The sequence below is a fragment of the Phaenicophaeus curvirostris genome, chromosome 1 (assembly GCF_032191515.1).
Source record: "Phaenicophaeus curvirostris isolate KB17595 chromosome 1, BPBGC_Pcur_1.0, whole genome shotgun sequence".
Taxonomy (NCBI): domain Eukaryota; kingdom Metazoa; phylum Chordata; class Aves; order Cuculiformes; family Cuculidae; genus Phaenicophaeus; species Phaenicophaeus curvirostris.
The window spans coordinates 137,459,049-137,476,889 of record NC_091392.1 but is presented as its reverse complement, the minus strand read 5'-3'; the positions used below and the strand labels follow the sequence as shown (position 1 = coordinate 137,476,889).

Here is a 17,841-nt window from a genome sequence, read left to right as displayed (position 1 = left end):
CTGTCCATCTGAGGAGGGGAGCGATAGAGTGGGTTTGGTGACTACCTGGCATCCAGCCTAAGGTCAACCCACCACAGCCTAGTATGTTATTCCCCAGTTCTTGCATGGGCAAAGGCAGTGAAACTTATCCCTATCAGTGTCTGCAGTCCATTGAGTAATTTTCTAGACTTTTTTCCTACTTACCTTACATTGCCTCTTTTTGGATCTGAAGGATCCTAAACTGTTTAACTACTAAGTTTTTATATTCATACATTAGATCATCCTAGATGCCCTTCTCTTGGCCCTTTCTAGTTCTTGTAGATTCTCTCTGTGATGAAGAGACCAGAAGTGCACAAACAATCTGTGAGTGAACTGTGGCTTTGTAGAATTCTGAGCTGATGCATGGAATTATGTATCATGATTCATAGGGGTCACTGTCAAGCAACATTGTTTTGCACGCAAAGCTGTGACTGGTTTTCCCTATGTGCATTACTTCACACAACAGTGCAGAATTTCATCTTCAAACATTCATGCTATCTTGCACAACTTTGGTTATGTAGCCTGTATTCTAAGAATTTTCTTAGAGAAACACCACTCTGGTAGGTTTCAATGTAGACCTCATGTTTTTTTAAACACTATGAACTGGAAAAAATGACAAAAATGATGAAGTGACTTTAGGATGGTCTCTGACCCTCTTGCGTATCAGAATAGATGAGGACTCTTGAGTTGTCCTGCCCTAGGCCTGTCACTGTCCCCAGGGAGGTGCCTGATGCTTGGGGCTGGAGCTGCCCCAGTGCCCCTGGCTGCCCTGCTCCTGGCTGGGGCTGGGATGGTCTTCCAGCCCTCTTCAGAAATGCACTGAAATTTAAAAACATATATATTTCTTATGTTCGGCTATTGGGCAAGAAGAATAATTCCAAGCTAGCCAACATCTCATTCAATAGTGGTTGCTTCTAAAATTTGTATGAAGGGGGTATGCCAATGCCAGCTGCTGATATGTATATGTATATGTATATGTATATGTATATGTGTATGTGTATGTGTATGTGTATGTGTATGTGTATGTGTATGTATAGAAAACAATGAGCAGGTGGTTGGGAAAAATAAGAGACTTAAAACAATATAGAAATCTGAAAAAAAAGCACAATAAGAATGGGAAATGGATTAATTTTATTTTATAACTTGGTTTTCCTGCCCTCCTCTAAGCTTGGAATTTTCTCACGCACGCAGGTGCGAACAAAGGAAAGAATCTTAAATCATGTCTTTTTAATTTTTTTTATTATTATATATACAAAAAATACAAGCATATTCATAGATTAAAATGCTAAATAACAGTTTAAAAAATCACAAAAGAACAAAACAAAAACCCCAAACAAAAGCCTATACATTCATGTCTTCTCAGGAAAAAGTACATTAACCACAGAGGAAATGAATTATGCATGGCGACCAGGACCCAATTCCCCAGACCAAAGGCAATATAGACATGAGCTTCTCAATAATCTTTCAAATGGAAATCTGTATTTTTATTTATATATTTATATATATATACACGCACGCATATTTTTGTCAACTCACAACTACTGACCAAGAGGGGTTGAAATCTTGCTACCTTATGGTTCCCCTGAAGGATGTTTCCAGTGTCAAAACCAGTATGTTGGGCTACTTTAATTATTTTGTCTCCTCCTGTTTAAGAACACCTGTAAAACTTCACAGTATACACCATCAGACTCAAAAAACTGCAGTCGTTGGGTTCCTTTCTGTATTCCTTTCTTAAGGAACAATCCTGCTGACCTAAATGGGAACTTAGTCAAATCTGAGCTAACTAGAAGCTAGTTAGTAAAATGTCGTGAGGAGGTACCTGAAGGAGGCATCCTTCTGGTTCCTTTTTAGACAATGTCAAAAAAGGGATGAAGGGCTATGAAGAGCTGCATGAGTCTGGAGAGAGTAACACTTTCTGTCAGTTGTATGCATATTTTCTTTCTTGCAAAAGGAGCAATTCAGTATTTTTCAAAATACAGCCGTTGATGTCCAAAGTGCAAAGTTTCTGCCCTTTTGGCTCTATTTGGTGTCAGTTACAGTTCAGGCACATTGCAGCACATTTTAGAGGGCACTTAAACACTTGAGGATCAGGTATAAGAGAAAACAGAGTAAAAATCTGCATTAGAGCTAGGAGAAGTGATTCTTTTAATTGTAAAAATAATTGCCTGTTAAAAAAAAAAGAAAAAAGGAGAGAGATTTAAAAAACATCTCTGCCACAGTAAAATACTGAAAACAGTTTTGATAGTGAGAAAGCTATAATTCTGTGAAAATAGATGGTGAAGGGACTTGAACAACAAGGTGAAACCATGCACTGCTGAGTTAATATGAAGGCTTGCAAAACATAAGTAAAGTAACTGAGTTTCTGCCTGACGGATGAGGGACAGCTTGGAAAGAGCCATTGTTCTTTCTTTGGAGGTCCTGGTGTAAGCAGGCATTTTGGAGTGTGTCCTAGAGCTGATACAGGAGCTTAGAATCCTCAGTTCACACAGGAACATATTCAATGGTCTCCTGTCTTTGAACATACACAAGGTGATTTAAAGTAGAAAGCCCATCTCACCCAGCACGCAGGCTGGTAGTGCTGGAGCTTCGAGGCAAATTCATTGCAAAGTCTGGATGGATTATGTATCACTAAGTTTGGCCTTGTGGCCAGAAAATGTGCAGATCAATTAAAACTAACACTGTGAAATGCCACAAACCACTTCAGATGGCTTTTGAATATTAGAAAGAAAGTAGAAGAAATTAACGGAAGAAATTTGTGATGATTAGTGGTGGAAAATTATGTTTCAATCATGTTGTACACAAAGGAAAAAAGGCAGATTTCAATGGCCTTGGGTATTGTCTTTTGCCTAGGCACAGCAGCTGATAAATCAGTTCAGGTCTGGTCAAGGCAGAGTTAGAGTGTGGTGTCTGAACCAACTATCCATTATGTCAAAGGCAGCCTCCTACTCAGTGTTGGATGGAGTCTCACCACAGCAAAAGGATAAAATATAGCGTTGTCTTGCTTATGAGGGGAAACTTGCCTGGCTCTGTCAGGGTTTTTTTGACTCTTCACTGTCAATAAGGGCCAATAGGTAAAAAATTGTAAATACTACAGGAAAACCATTGCCTTCATCTCTCCCGAGTATGTATTCTGTAGCAGTTGTCTTTCCAAGTGCACAGACAGTTTCTTACATATGAGAATAATCAAAATTTTACACAGTGTATGCAAACAAGTTAGAGAATGGTATTTCAGAGTTGAGTCCCAAATACAGGACTGCACAATCAACCTGCTGTAACCTATTTCCAGGGTATTTGGTACATCTCCCATCTTCAAGCCCTGCTTTCATTTTTTCTTCTTCTTTCTTTTTGTCCGCTTGAAAAAAGGTACATTTCTGACATCTGGATATAGGGACAGATTTAAAGCTGGTTTCTGCTGGCACATAATCACTCCACTCTGTGGTTGAATTCTGATATATTCAGCTGAAAATCTGGTCAATAATCCACACCATCACCATAAGGAAGACAAACTCCCTGTCTGTGCACCATAATAAAGCTAAATTCTCTGCTGAAGGGGACGCTGCTTCTGTGTATAGCCTACAGTGAATTGGTGAAAATGACTTGTTGATATCAATCATATACAAGCAGCAGCATTATTACTGTAGTAGATCAATGTGGGAATGGGTCAATGCTCTCTCCCTGGCAGGGCTCAAGGCCAGGTTGGGTGAGGCTTTGAGCAACCTGATCTAGTGGAAGGCATCCCTACCCATGGCAAGGTGGTTGGGACTAGACAATCTTTAAGGTCCTTTCCAACCCAAACCATTCTATGGTTCTATGTTTCCATAAGAAAACCTGTTTTCTAAAATTAGCTGCTCCACACTGTCCTGAGAAATTGATAACTACAGGAAATAAAAATATAATCTACTCAGCAGCTGAAGTTGTCTCAAATATTGTTAGTTCTAGCTTTCCTTTCATTGTATGAGATGTTTTGTTGTATAACATTGAAATAAATAATATGAGTCAATCTAACCTTTTTAAAGGTCAGCGTGGTTTGGTTCTGATAAACAGCTGGGCGAGTATTGTGGTGAATTCACAGTGGCTATGCATTATGCATTAACTGTAAAATGACAAGCTATTTTTACTCATTCTTACAGCAAGGTAGAAAGCAATGCATTAAAAAAACCCTAACAAAAACCACACTGCATTGCTTAGAAAAATAACTCTCCTACTCCAAACCTAACTGCAGTGTATGCTCTAATTCATACACAGCGATGTTTCACATTCACCAAGAATCACAAGCCTTTGCTTAAACACAGAGAACATAACCTGCAAGTAATATTTGTTCTAAACTTATCCCTTCGTTTCATGCAGTGGGACTGATTCCAGGAGAACCTCTAATTATGAATCTCAGGTTTGCTTCAGTGCCTTCTTAAGTAAACTCAGTTCCTCCAAAGCTCCCATTTCTTACCAGAAAATACTGAAGTAGGATGCACAAGCATGGCTTGAGTTCTGTCACTGGAACAAGGTATTTTGAGGATAGCCTTTCAGAAAGAAATGTTTTCTGCCTTCTCATGGATCTCACAGGTGTCTTTCTTCTGGAAATGTCAAAGGCTAAAAAACACTTTCTTGCCTTTGCAAATAGACCTTTACTCCCTCTAACCCCTCCATAGGTCCGCTTGACATCGATCTGGCTGACATGGTCCTGCCAGAGAATAAACTTTCCCTTCTGTTTTCCAAACTGTCGCTGAGCAGTACCTTAGGGCGAAACACTTGCATGAATTTCTGGTAAAATTCTTTGGATGCAAAATAATAAATGAAGGGATCTATGCAGTTGTTGAGGCAGCTGAGGCACAAGGTGAGCTTGTAGGCAGGGTACAAACTTCTGCCATAAAACAGGCGGATGATCATATGCACCAGTAGGATAAAGTTATTGGGGGCGAAGCAAGTGATGAAAACCAAAAGGACTATCATTGCCAGGTATATGGATCTGGTCTTCTGCTTGTTACCGTATCTGTTCGATGACTGAATAAGCTTCCGAATGATGCCAATATAGCATCCAACTGTTACAACAAAGGGGATCAGGAAGAGCACAACAAAAAGCGTGAGGAGAAAGGCTACCCAGGCTGCAAAGTTGGGCAGCATATCCCATTTGAGGACGTCAAAACAAGTTATAATCCCCAATTGTTCCACTTCATAGGTCAGATCTGTGCTTTCTAATGGGTAGAAGGCTAGCAGCAAGAAAATCCACATACCTAGGCAGGCAGCCAGGGCATATCTTTTTCTTCTCCATTTGATCAGCTTCATGGGATAGACCACACCCATGTACCGCTCGATGCTGATACAGGTCATGGTCAATATGGAAGAGTACATGTTGGAGTAGAACATCACGGTCACAAGGCTGCAAAGAGTCTTGCCAAAGCTCCAGTGATTGCTTTGTATGTGGTAAGAAATCTGGAAGGGAAAGCAGCTGGCCAGCATGAGATCTGTGATGCTTAAGTTTATCATGAATATAACAGAAGGTGTTTTGGGTTTGATGTGCCAGCAGAGTACCCAAAGGGAGAACAAGTTTCCAGGGATACTGATCATAGCCACCAGTGTATACACAACTGGAAGGGTGATGGAGATAGCTTTATTCTGGAGCATTGCCAGCGTTTCAGCATCCAGTTGGGATCCGTTTTTAACCATTATTGACTAAGGAATTGTTGATCACCATAAGCCAGATGGATCATATCATGAACACTTGGCTTAAGAACCTAGAGGACAAATGTCAAGAGAGAAAAGCAGTGTGTCAAAACAGAAATTAAGAACACAGTTCTATTTATCAAGCTAAGAAAACACCCTGTGTAGTTTGACAGATTATCTCTGAATGAACTACATCCATTAAAATTATCTCCTGCAAACTCTCTCCTCCCTCCAAATCATGGTAATGTTTTAACAGTTTCACTTCTTCCTAGCTTTGAATAGCTACTTTTTTTCCTGCTGAAAGGCTTTCTGATAGTTTTTGCAATCTATACATTTTCACACCTCTTTCATTATTATAATGTAATAAAAATCATATGTCACAATTGGAATTAAATTGACGCCTGCATGAGAGCATTATACCATAGGATATCCATGAGCTAAATCCATCCTATCTACTCCAGGTGCCATGACTGTGCTTCTCGTAATACACAATATTTTCTGACTTCTCCCCCTCCAAAAAAAAAGCATTGATCCATTCCAAGTAAGTGCTGGATTTTTTTTTTTTTTTCCATCTGGGGAAAGGTGAACCTGCAATCAATTATTCTTGGTATATTCATGATATAAAGAACATATAAGATAAACAATCTGTAACTGACAACCAGGGACATTGCAGTTGCTTGGACTTTTGCTACAGGTTGAAGGGACTAGGCTAAAGAAATAACAAGCTCTCTTATAACAAAAAGAAAAGCTATTGAGTTTCAGTTTCTGTAATATGTAAGTTATTACAAAAAAGTTATGTTTGCAGCTGTCTTATTAGTATCACCTGTAATTCTGCAAAAATAATTTCAGTTTTGCAGTCTGCAAAGCAAAAACATGCTTGTACTGTCTGGCCCATATAGACCTTTCTTGGCAGACACAATAGCTTATGGTTTAGCTTATTTGTTTTATAGAGTGTAGCAGCATCTAGCAGATGCAAACAAGAACTCACACCTCAATCTACTAAATGCATGTGTGCTTACTTTCATTAAGCTGCAAGCACAGGGTTGCGATTTCACGGGAATATAGCGTTGAAAAAGTGAAGAAATGGCAATGAATGATGCAAAAGGGCAAAGGACAGAGCAACAGTAAGTTCTGTGAGGAGTGGCAGCAGGGGCCTGAGAAGGGTACCAGGCCAAGGCAACCAATGACTCTGAGTGAATCTGGTGAATCTGTGCTGCTTAATAAAAGAAGGTCAGAGAGTGAGTTCAGGCACACACTCCTACTTGTTGACTTTGACAACTTGCACTGTTTAATCCAAGTATCTCTGCAAGATGCACCTGCTGTAGGAGGTTAGATTAAAAAAAAACCAGAAGTGCCAGTCAGTTGGTGTCACTTGACCTCAAATTTCATTAAATAAGACCTTTAATTTAATTTAATTGTGTGATTATAGCCCTTGAGCATTATAATAGATCAGTCTCAGAGAGGTGAGCCCTTGGTACTGGCTAAATCTAGCTGGAAATAACTATTCTGACAAACTTGGTGACTTCTGGCAGAGGCTTCTACTGAATAGCTTCTAGATCTTTCACAAAATAACTGTTGATGGTTCCTGAGACCTGGCAAAGGCAAAGTCTTTACCGAAGGCAGTAGTGCAATAAAGAGATACTCAACAATAAGAGTAAACTGAGTGTAGATCTAGAAAAAGCACAACCACAGCAGCAAGAAGCTCAGTAGGGGCTTATTTCTGTTGTTTCTTGATCTGATTGAGTTGACACAGTGCTTCAAATGTCAGTTAAAAGTATTCAGAAGTAGTAGTGAGAGTCAATATCAAACAAGTAATGATAAATAGTATTGCCAGTCTTTCAGAAGCTTCAGATTTCTAGCTGTTGGAAGCCCAGAAAAAGGCACAAGAAAGTAGGAATTGCAAAGAAATCATGTGCATGATGCAAATAAAACATGCTTCAAGTAATGAGCATATCACATGACCACAACTGCAAAAAATCCTTTGAGCAAACCCATTGCAGATTAAATTGAAATGAGATGCAGTTCTCAGTGGAGCTATATCAAGAATGAGACTAACTCTTTAGTTTTCAGGGGAACTTGAAAAAAGTGCTCACTGACAGAAAGATCTTGGTCAAAAACTTCAATGTTATCTATTTCAACTCTTGTATAGGTGAAAATTTCCATTAAATCTGTCACACTGGCCATAAAGCTATTGAATACCTCTTACATTCAGTTTTGTGTTAGAGCTAATCAGAAATGTATTTTCTTCTAAGCTTGCTTTTTCTGAGAACACATCCTGATAAAAGGGAGATATAAAAAATGTACACATAGATGCTGCAGTATGCAAAACAGTGTTAGGATCTGTGGCCTGGCTAAAGACAAATTTTATCCAGTTGTGGAACAGTAACCTCAGTAAAACGCAAGCGCCTTCCAAATTAGGTGCCTGTTGAATAGGGGTTGAAAGGCACCAGACTCTGTGTTCAGATGCCTACAAGAGCTCTCTGAAAAGGGTAGGTTCCCTTGACGTGGTTTTCAGTAAGTAAGATGTCCCTCGCAAGGAGCAAAAGAAGAATGATGCAGTGGTAGTCTAGCGTCTTCAGCAGGGGAGAAGGGTGCATGCAAAGCACACAAGACTGTTACTGGGAGACATTACCGAGAACAAATAGCTTCTTGGGGAAACGTGAAGTACATAAAATCCTTCTTTCCACTTTGCCTTTCTTTTTGCCAAATCCTTCCAGGGCTCTAATCCTGAATTCCTTGTTCAGGAAAAACTTGGCTAGAAGAAATTCCTGCTCTGAGTAACACTTACTTTAGATGCTTTGCTTTTAAAATGCCCAGGCTAAGCTTCTGGAACCACAATGTAGCATTTCAACTTACTTTAATTCTCCTTATTGAGTTTATTTGAGTTTAGTTCACTGTATGTATATTTTCATCTTGATTAGGGTAACTTTAAGTTCTTCCCCCACCGCAACCACAGTCTCTGTCTTTCTCTTGTGGTTTAACTTGAAAATGTCATGAATCAAGCAAGAAAGTAATCTTTATGAGGATAAGAATTAGATTCTCCTTAGGTTTTATGAGTTGCTTCCTGTCAGTTTCAGGTTTCCATTACAATTCAGATCAGTGGAGCTTGCATGGATCCTCTGCAAGACAAACTTTGCTGCAGGATAATTCTAAAACATTAGCCCTCAGCTAAGGTTTTATATACATAATCTGTAAAAATACAGTTCTGTCACATAAGTATCCCTGTTACGAAGACATGGATTTGATTTTATTTTGGGGAGAGCCATATTTAAACTATTTTTTCCAGGCAGACTGGAAAAAATCAATAAGGATTCTTCAAGTGAGGAGATCCAGTCTTATTGCTATTTACATCAGGCCTCAAGCTTCCGACACAGAAAGAGAAATGCAAAGCTTTTCTGCTCGCCTCATTTCTGAAACATTTATTGGATGGAGTAATCCCTGATAAATCCAGGTAGGATTTGTTCATCTCTTCAAACTTCTTGGGTCATGGTACAGAAATCTCACTTGCAAATTCAGTAATGCCAGATTTTCATCTGAGCTGTAACCACAAGCAAAGGTGACAGCTGCTTAGTGCTTTTCTGACAAGAAAGATGTTTCCTTTCCCTTTAACTGACACATGATGCCAAATAAAACCTTAAAGGGTATACTGAAAATCAAACGGTAAAATATCAGAAGAGGACTATGTTATTTCTTTGCCATGGAGCAGTAATAATAGAAATAGACTACTAAATAAAACTGCTGTGCTTCCTCTCTTACATCTGTTCTCTTGCTGTTGTTGATGTCAGGTGCACCCCTGCAAAAGACTGAAAAGCCTCTGAGTCCAATGAAAGCCAGAATTATGATGTTATAAAAAGTTTTGTGATTTGAGATGTTAAAATAAATCTCAAAACATGTTATGCAGTAGAAGACCTTCCAATACCTATTCTGTGTCATAATTCTTGGTTCACTACCTGTCAAAGCATTATTGCGTAGAATAAAAAGGTCTTATTTAATAAATTCTTTGATATTATTACACTTTTGGAAAGACATTCTTCCAGATGAGGAATTAGGATGGCATGTTTCAGATTACAAGAAAACCAAATTGAAATGCAGTTTTAACTCAATTGCAAAGAGATTCAGAATAAAGAAGAATGAAAGTACAGATTTTATTGTAAACACTTAGAGAAATCATATTTACTGTTTTAATTAATGCAAATGTGACTGAAGAATGTATTTTGTTTTTTCTCAAAAGACTGATTTTTGAAAAATATTGTTATTTTTATTTTTACTTGCTTAATTTAATGCTATTACAAAGCAGCAATAAGAGCTAGAGGGTTAGGATAGTTTATGTCCACCTAAATGTAGCTAAAAATGATGAAAACTTAGGGATCCTCAGTGTGCCATGTTCCTGCTGGGGATTCAAATCTTCCACAACTGTCTGAATTGTGAGATGAATGAATATTAGACAAGCACAGAAAGCAGATCTTTAATTTCTATTGTGGACTGAGTATGAGGAGAAGAAGCAGCCAGGAAGACAGAGGCCAGTATCCAGTCATCTTGAATTGCAGGAACAGTGACAAACACTTTGATATTTATATCACTTGGAGTATTATCCAACACTGGAGCCTTCAGCACAAGAAAGATGCAGACCTGTTTGAGTGGGTCCAGAGGAGGGCCACAAAAAATTACCAGAGGGATGGAACACCTCTTCTCTGAAGAAAGGCTGAGAGAGTTGGGGTTGTTCAGCCTGGAGAAGAGAAGGCTCTGGGATGACCTTACTGCAGCCCTTCAGATGGGTATATACTTTTTAGCAGGGCTTGCTGCAATGTAACAAGGGGTAATGGTTTTAAACTAAGAGAGGGTAGATTTAGACTAGATATAAGGAAGAAATTTTTCACAATGAAGGTGGTGAAACGTTGGAACAGGTTGCCAGATAGTTGGTAAAAGCCCCAACCCTGGAAAAGCTCAAGATAGGTTGGACAGGGCTCTGATCTAGTTGAAGATATCTCTGCTCACTGCAGAGGGGGTTGGACTAGATGACCTTTAAAGGTCCCTTCCAACCCAAACCATTCTATGATTCTATGATACTATGATATTTAGGTAGAGTAAGGGGCTTTTATATAAGGAACAAGTAGAAAAACTGTCCTTATGTAGCACATCTCAGTTACTCTTCCTAAAGCATCATTGATGCAATTCAGAGAAGTACTTCTGCAAATGTTCAAGTTCACCAAACTGACAAATGTAAATGAGTACATCTCTGATTGCATCTTCCTTAAACTGAACATGGGCTTTACAAGAGAAGGTTAAAGTTTTTGTTTGGATGGTTCTTTCTCACCCTTGCGATAAACTGTCATGCAAATTTTAGCTTATAGTGTTTCATCTCCACATCTCTAAAAACCAAAGGTTTGATTCATTCAGTCACAATCTGAACCTAAGTCTTCTAAGAAATTTCTTTATATTGAGTCTTCTCTGCTCTTTTTGCTGATTTCTTTTTTTAGTTTGTTTCTATTGTTTTGTTCTTAGTATCATTTCTGCAAAGATCAGAAACTGTTGCTGAGCCTGTAGTTATGTTATCAGAAAGGCATTAATTCATGCTAGGCTTTAGCTTATCTTCTTTGAAGAATAAATACATTAGGGAAACGAGACATCTACCCTCTGTGTACTTATGTGTACAACTGTTTCTAAGCAAACAAATAAATGTGAAAACATCCAACTAGCTGCAATATTCCTGACCTTCTATGTCATTTAGCTTTAGAAAAAAACCCAAAACTGTTCTTTATTTCTTATTTTTCACCAAAGATTATTTGGATAAAGTACATACAAAAAGTATATGTATGCCTTCACTGCAAAAGATGGCACATTTTTTTACAAAGAGAAAGTTATATTATAGTCACTCTATTAATCAAAAACTTGTGGAGAGAGACTTCAGTCTTTATCTTAGTATACCTAGTCAAAGTAAGCCCTATGGTGGTTACTGATCTGACCTCAAGCAGCAGGGGCAAGGTAAAACAGAAATGTCTTCTGTCCACAAGGATTTCACATTGAGAGGTAAAACAACCCTCTATTTTTTTTCAGTAAGAAAATTTAGACGCTTACCAGCTTTAGTGCAGAGGAGGGTACATGCCTGTTTATCTTGTTAGCTATATCAATCTAGACAAAATCAGCTTTTTCAAAAGTAAGGAAAAGTAATCCTATCATTTCTGCCTACTACAGAGTTCTTCTTTTCTCCAGCCTGAGAGAGTGCAAGGAGGGCAGTTTCCAAAATTCAACGGAAAATGCATTACCAAGTGTGAAATCTAACATCACAAGGAAATACTGCACCAGTTCTTCAGAACTAGCTAAGTAGTAACATTAACTGTAGAGAGCTACTGTTATCTCTCCTGTGTCTGTCCTGGACTATGCAGTTTTGCTGATAGTTGAATTTTTGTTCACTTCACCCTTCACCTTTGCTAACCATAAATTAGCAAAGTAGGATACTGTGCTGCTATTACCATTGTTCACCCTAATTTAATTAAGGTTTGCATAAACACAACCACGAGGATCTGTGTCAATAACCCTGGTCAACGTGGTCTTAATAATACAATACTGGTCAATACAAAACTGGTCAACGTGGTCTTAAAAAGTTCATTTTGACATTAGTCAGGTTTATAATAGTAAGGCTGTGGACCAGTATTGTCAAAAACCTCTCGGCATCCTAAGCATGATTCTATGACTTCAGGTACCAGTTATACTACAAAATGAATCCATTTGCAATTTTCTTTATTGGTCAGCAAGACAGCCAGCTTTTAAAAGTCCTGTGAGCAAAATCTTACCCAAAAGCAAAATCAAACCCAACTTGTATGACTGCACTGACAGATATTCTAGGCTACTTTAAATTTAAGTTAGAATATTTTATATATGTTTTTTCTACATAAGCAAACTTTGCAAGCTTAATTTTTTTCAAGCCTGATATTTTTAAAAGAATTAGCATTCAACATAACAGCGCAGGAATTCGTTCTACAGGACTTACACTTCTCTGTGGTCATTGCCCTTTTGCATGCTCTTATTTTCCAATAGCTCAAAGTAACTTTCATCTTGTTGAAATAATGCTGTCTTGCACATAAGATGGAGAAAGAACATGCAGGGAAGGAGTTACCAAAATGTTGCTGACAGCTGGTGGGGGACCTTGACTTCACTAGACCACAGTTTCTGTCAGGTGGCACAGTCGTGAACAACCAGATTTCAAAGCTCCTTTTAACCCTTTTGGCAGACACTCTGGGTAGTGTAGAGTCATCCTGTGCCAAAGTGCCCTTCTGCAGGTAATTTGCTTTTGAGTGATGGTCAAAATTAAAGTTTTTCTTGAACTTTGACTAAGTGCCTGATCGAGTCTAGATTTAAATAACACATTAACTGATTTCCTTTATAACTTTAACTCTTTCAAATATTGTCTGTGCCCGGGACTGACAGACAGTGCCTTCTGGTCTGCAATTACTTCCCACAACAAGCAGTTGCCTCACATAGCTGCTGTGAAAGTCAGATGAAAAAGTCAATCCTTTCCCTTCTGAGCTAAATGCCAAGAAAAGAAGTAATGGTTTGTTGGCACCAGGTATGTGTGGCAGACAGTATGGCAGTTTCCTAACAGAGAATCCCCCAATCTTCATAAAACTTGGTGGTCTTATTTTGAATCTGTATGGTCTGATTGGTGTTTTACGCAATATATATATATATATTCAAATGATGCACTTTCTATCATTTCATCTCTCTTCTCTGCTAAACTTTTTTGAATGTTTCCTCTCCTGTTCAGTCCACAAAGAAGTTGAGGTAGAGCTGATTATCTCTAGAGATTAAAAAATAAAGAAAAAGAAAAAAAAACTTGCATATTGCTTTTTCTTGCATTTGCATTGAAGATATGACAATCTGTAGCTGTTGATCAATTTAACTTATGATGGTGTCCATAAACAGGACAGTCAACCAAGTTTTGCAGGTTGTAGCTGAAAGTATAATTTGTCATAGTATCTAGGAAATGTTTTGAGCAAAGACTGTAGGGTAATTCTAACATTCATGTAACGTACTGGGGCCAGAAATTGCAAGCACTTTTGTTAGAGGTCAATCAAAGAACTTGCCTGAGCATGTAGGTTGCCTTCAGAAAGAATTTCTCACACTACTTCTACTGATTGGCCTCAATATGTATAAAACCTCTTACTGATTCCTAGGTAAATAGAAATGTCCCAGAAATCCCATGCTGGATCCATAACAACTGATGACTTGTAAATACTGGTCAAATTATTGTTCTTGTTAAGGTAAGATCTATATGAATATGCAACTCTTTTTCCAGAGTAGCGTAAAGTAGCAGGACTTGGGTACAGCTGGCACCTTTCTTGCCTGATGTTTGCTACAGCTGTGGATTTAGCATCCATGGAAATTTAAGTGTCAATTTTATGGTGAATTGGAAAGTGGGTGGATCTCCAGTGACTGCAACAATCTCACATGTAGTCATTTCCATTGTCAATGCAGGTGTTCGAAACTGATTAGAGCCCGTTTTAAACATCCTGTTGATTCAGATCCTAGTTTCCTGGAATCCTGTAATTGCCTGGATTCTATCAAAATCTGAACTAGTCCACTAAAACATAATCAACCCCTTTCACTCTTGGATCACTCAGCTGCCACTTAAGAATGATCAAGCCTGCTCCTATGTCAAAATAAAGTGGCACAGAATAGGACCAAATGCATGATTTTACCTGTACCTGCCTTCTTCCATTTGTGTATCAAAACCTACAGTCAGTTTTACATAATTGTAAGGCTATTTGTGTAGCTGGGACTCAAGATAAAAACTATTTTGTATTCTGTTGGTCCTGCTGCTATACTTGCTTAGCACATATCTTTTAACCTCTACTGACAGCTCACCTACAAGACTGACTACTCTGCTTGCTCCTCAGTATCTTCTGCAAGGTACTGGTGGTGAAATCCTGGCAGACTGATGGTTCTCCTGGCTTGCACATCGCTTAGAAGTGATTCTCACATCAACACTAGTGAAAACAGTCTTGGCTGAAATATGCATGAGACCCACAGTTTTGTATAGCCTAAATTGACATGCACTTGGCAGCTTTCTCATGCATCTGATTCTCTGCTCCTGAAAGAGCAAGAAGAGCTAGATGTATGGAAAGAATAAGCCTTGCTGTCTGTCAAACGGTACCTCTTACTGTAAGGCTTTAATCAGAAAAACGGGCTGCTGGAGGGTCTTTTGTATGGCTGGAACTGATATTGCGTCCACCCTGCACACCCTGTCAATACCCACTAAAAATAGGTGATGTCGTGTATTTCAGCAGGAGAGGTGCTTGTGCTAACAACTGGCCAGTAGGAAGTGATGTGTACAGTCCAAGGCAGTAAGAAACATGATCTCTGTGGTTTTCTCCTCAGTCCCTAGCACTTTAGGCAATGCTTCCCAGCCTTGCCTGAAGGGAGCAGTGGTGGGGCTCAGCTTGGGCAATCTCCATGATAAATCCTACACTGTCACAGCTCTTTCCTTTGCCTAGTTTCTCTTACTGCTTATTGTCACAGCTCATAGTGTTGACAGTGAATCTTATCTCTACTACTGAGCTGCATATCACTGTACCTTTGTGAATGATGTTCAGTTGCCCATGTATATGGTCTTACAACTGGTTATGATTCTCTGCTAGAGAAAGTTTCTTCATTTTTTCAATGCTATCATCAGCAGTCAACAGTATTCAAGCTACAATCATGGGATACTCTGGCTAATTTTGCCTTTTAATTATGGTCATATCATAATGAAGGCATGTGTCACTAGGACAGACATGTATTGCTTGTATCTGTCTTGAGAAGAGAAACTTGGGGCACATGCAGTACTAATATAGTGCCTGGATGTCATGGGAAGAATTCATTTATCTCAGGACCAGGTGTGTAGGTCTGGTATTCATGCAACTCCCAGTGAAGACTGAGGCAGCTCTGTGTGCTGTGTACACTGCACCTCAGAGCTCTTGGCTTGGTGGTAGAAGACACCTTACCCTGTCTGAGCTCATGCAAACTCTCATCATTCATCTGCTGAAAGAACTGAAAGTTGGCTTCTCTGCAAAAGCTCACGGCTTATGGTTGAGCATCAATAATTGCAGCTGTGCTACTTCTGACTGGTACAAGGCAGAGTATAAATTCACATGTGCCTAAACAGTGCTGAGTAAATGTACCCAAAGGCACAGTATAGAGGTAAGAGAAACTTCAGAAATAGTTAACTACAGGAGCAGATGCACTATATGACCTAGTTTTAAAAGCAGCATTATGTATGCATACAAAGGAAAAAGAAAGAGCCAATATAATTGTTATCTTTTCCCGTCTTACCACTGAACACTTTTTTCCTGACTTTTTGTCAGTTTGGCAATTTGAAGACAGTTAGAGGCATGACTGGTAACGTGCAAGAAGTAGAGATTAGAAAACAGGACAAGTAGAAAAATACTTCTAAAAAAAGAGCTCCATTTCTTGTTCTGGTTCTTTGTGACTACTTGAGCTATCACACTAATACAAAGAGTTATAACAGGAATAGCACCCTGAAACTACATCTGCTATTGTTTCATTCTTTTGAAGGTCATCAAGTGCAGATGAGACAGCAAGACAAAGTTCAGCTCTGCAGCTGAACCAGTGTCGTGCCCTCATGTTCAGGCTTTGGTCTTCCTCTCAACTTCTCACCGCACTTATGTAATTGATATGCATGAATAAGAAAAAAATTGAATTCTGTCCTTGTCTAACATACTCTTCCTGCATTAGGAAGTATATAAGTGCCCTGATTGTACTCAAGACATATGCTGATGTTTTATTATACAAAAGTTACCTATGAAAAAATCACAGACAGAAGTCAAATGCATTCTGCAACTGGTTTTGTTGAGAGAGCTAGTCTCTGCTCGTATCAACAGATGATACATAGCAACAGCTCTTTATCGGCTTTTCTTGAGTTCATTTTTATTGCTAGAAAAATGCCCTGAGACATCTGGATCATTGTAGCTCTGCAAATCCTTTCTGGACTCTTGCCATCTTGAGAAAAAAGAATGAAAGTGAAGATGCTGTACTTTGAAGGGTTATTTATTAATGTGTGTACTGTTAGTGTTTTAACTATAATTTTTATGCTGTTGACATTTAGCTCCAATTTAATAGAGCTAATTCTGGGTATTCCATTTGTAAATAGCCTGTATCTCACAATTTCTTCTAATACCTGTATTCGTTCACTGCTATTTTTAAGTGTACAGGCAAGCAAATACATTCTTGCCATGTAAATGAAGGTGTGAATCTATATTGCATCAACCACTCTGTGTTTGATCTACAGACAACGGAAATTGCTTGAATGCAGTAACCCAGCAGAAAAAAAATATGTTGAAGAAACTTGCAAGCATACCATAGAAGAGTAGTTCTACCATGGATGAGTAGTTCCTGTCTTTCTAAGGAGAAAGGACATTTACTGACAGAGGAATGGAGAAAAAGCTGGAGAAAAAGCTCTTAGAGATGGGAGGCCCTTGACAGGCTGACAAATCGCTTGGTAAAAAAGAGATAAATTCTGTCCCTTGGGGTGCTGATTATGCGCTTTATAGATACTTTACTTTGTGGGAAAACTGTCTGTTGGAGATGAAGACTGTGAAACTCATGGGATATATAAAGATGAACTCTAAGGTAGTTTTGAAGATTGGTACAATTATGATCTGATAAGATACTAAGAACATTACAGCAGTAGGAGAACTTTGGAGGCAGAACTTGAATTTTTAGGACATCTAGACCTCTAAGTGTTGTGCTATGAAATATTCCTGAATTCCTGCAGTTTCAGTGTGTAATTGAAAATAGATTCCTAGGAAAATTATATAAATGCATTAAGAATAAAGGAAACGTGTGGTGCAGATGGCACCTATTCAGAAAAATACAGTTCACCCTAAACCAAATCAGACCAAGGCTCCTGTTTCTAGAAGTTAAGGTCATAGGTTTTAAATGAAAGATTAGAGGAAGCCAACTGCCACATAAAAGCATATAGTTTGAAATGACACATACTTAGGAGTGGGAATGTTATCAAATCTTCTTAGGAAAAAAGGACAGGAAAAGGTATTAATAAATTCCAGGAAGGAACTGGACAGAGTTTCTACGTATGAAGTGTATGAAGCAGATCACGTAAAACAGTCAGAAAAAAAGCCAGATATTTGTGTCTCTACAGATATGCAAAAA

The 17,841-nt window shown here is 38.6% G+C and overlaps 1 protein-coding gene across 2 annotated transcripts in view; it reads right to left on the bottom strand.

Annotated features, from left to right (window-relative positions):
- Window positions 1–1,339: 1,339 nt before the first annotated feature.
- Window positions 1,340–17,841, bottom strand: part of P2RY8 (P2Y receptor family member 8) — a 34,492-nt gene continuing 17,990 nt past the window's right edge. For both annotated transcript variants that reach the window (XM_069875497.1, XM_069875489.1), the window contains one exon: window positions 1,340–5,747. In XM_069875497.1, coding sequence (XP_069731598.1) covers window positions 4,606–5,679 — 1,074 coding nt within the window. In that variant the 5' untranslated portion in view covers window positions 5,680–5,747 and the 3' untranslated portion in view covers window positions 1,340–4,605. The remainder of the gene's footprint in view (window positions 5,748–17,841) is intronic.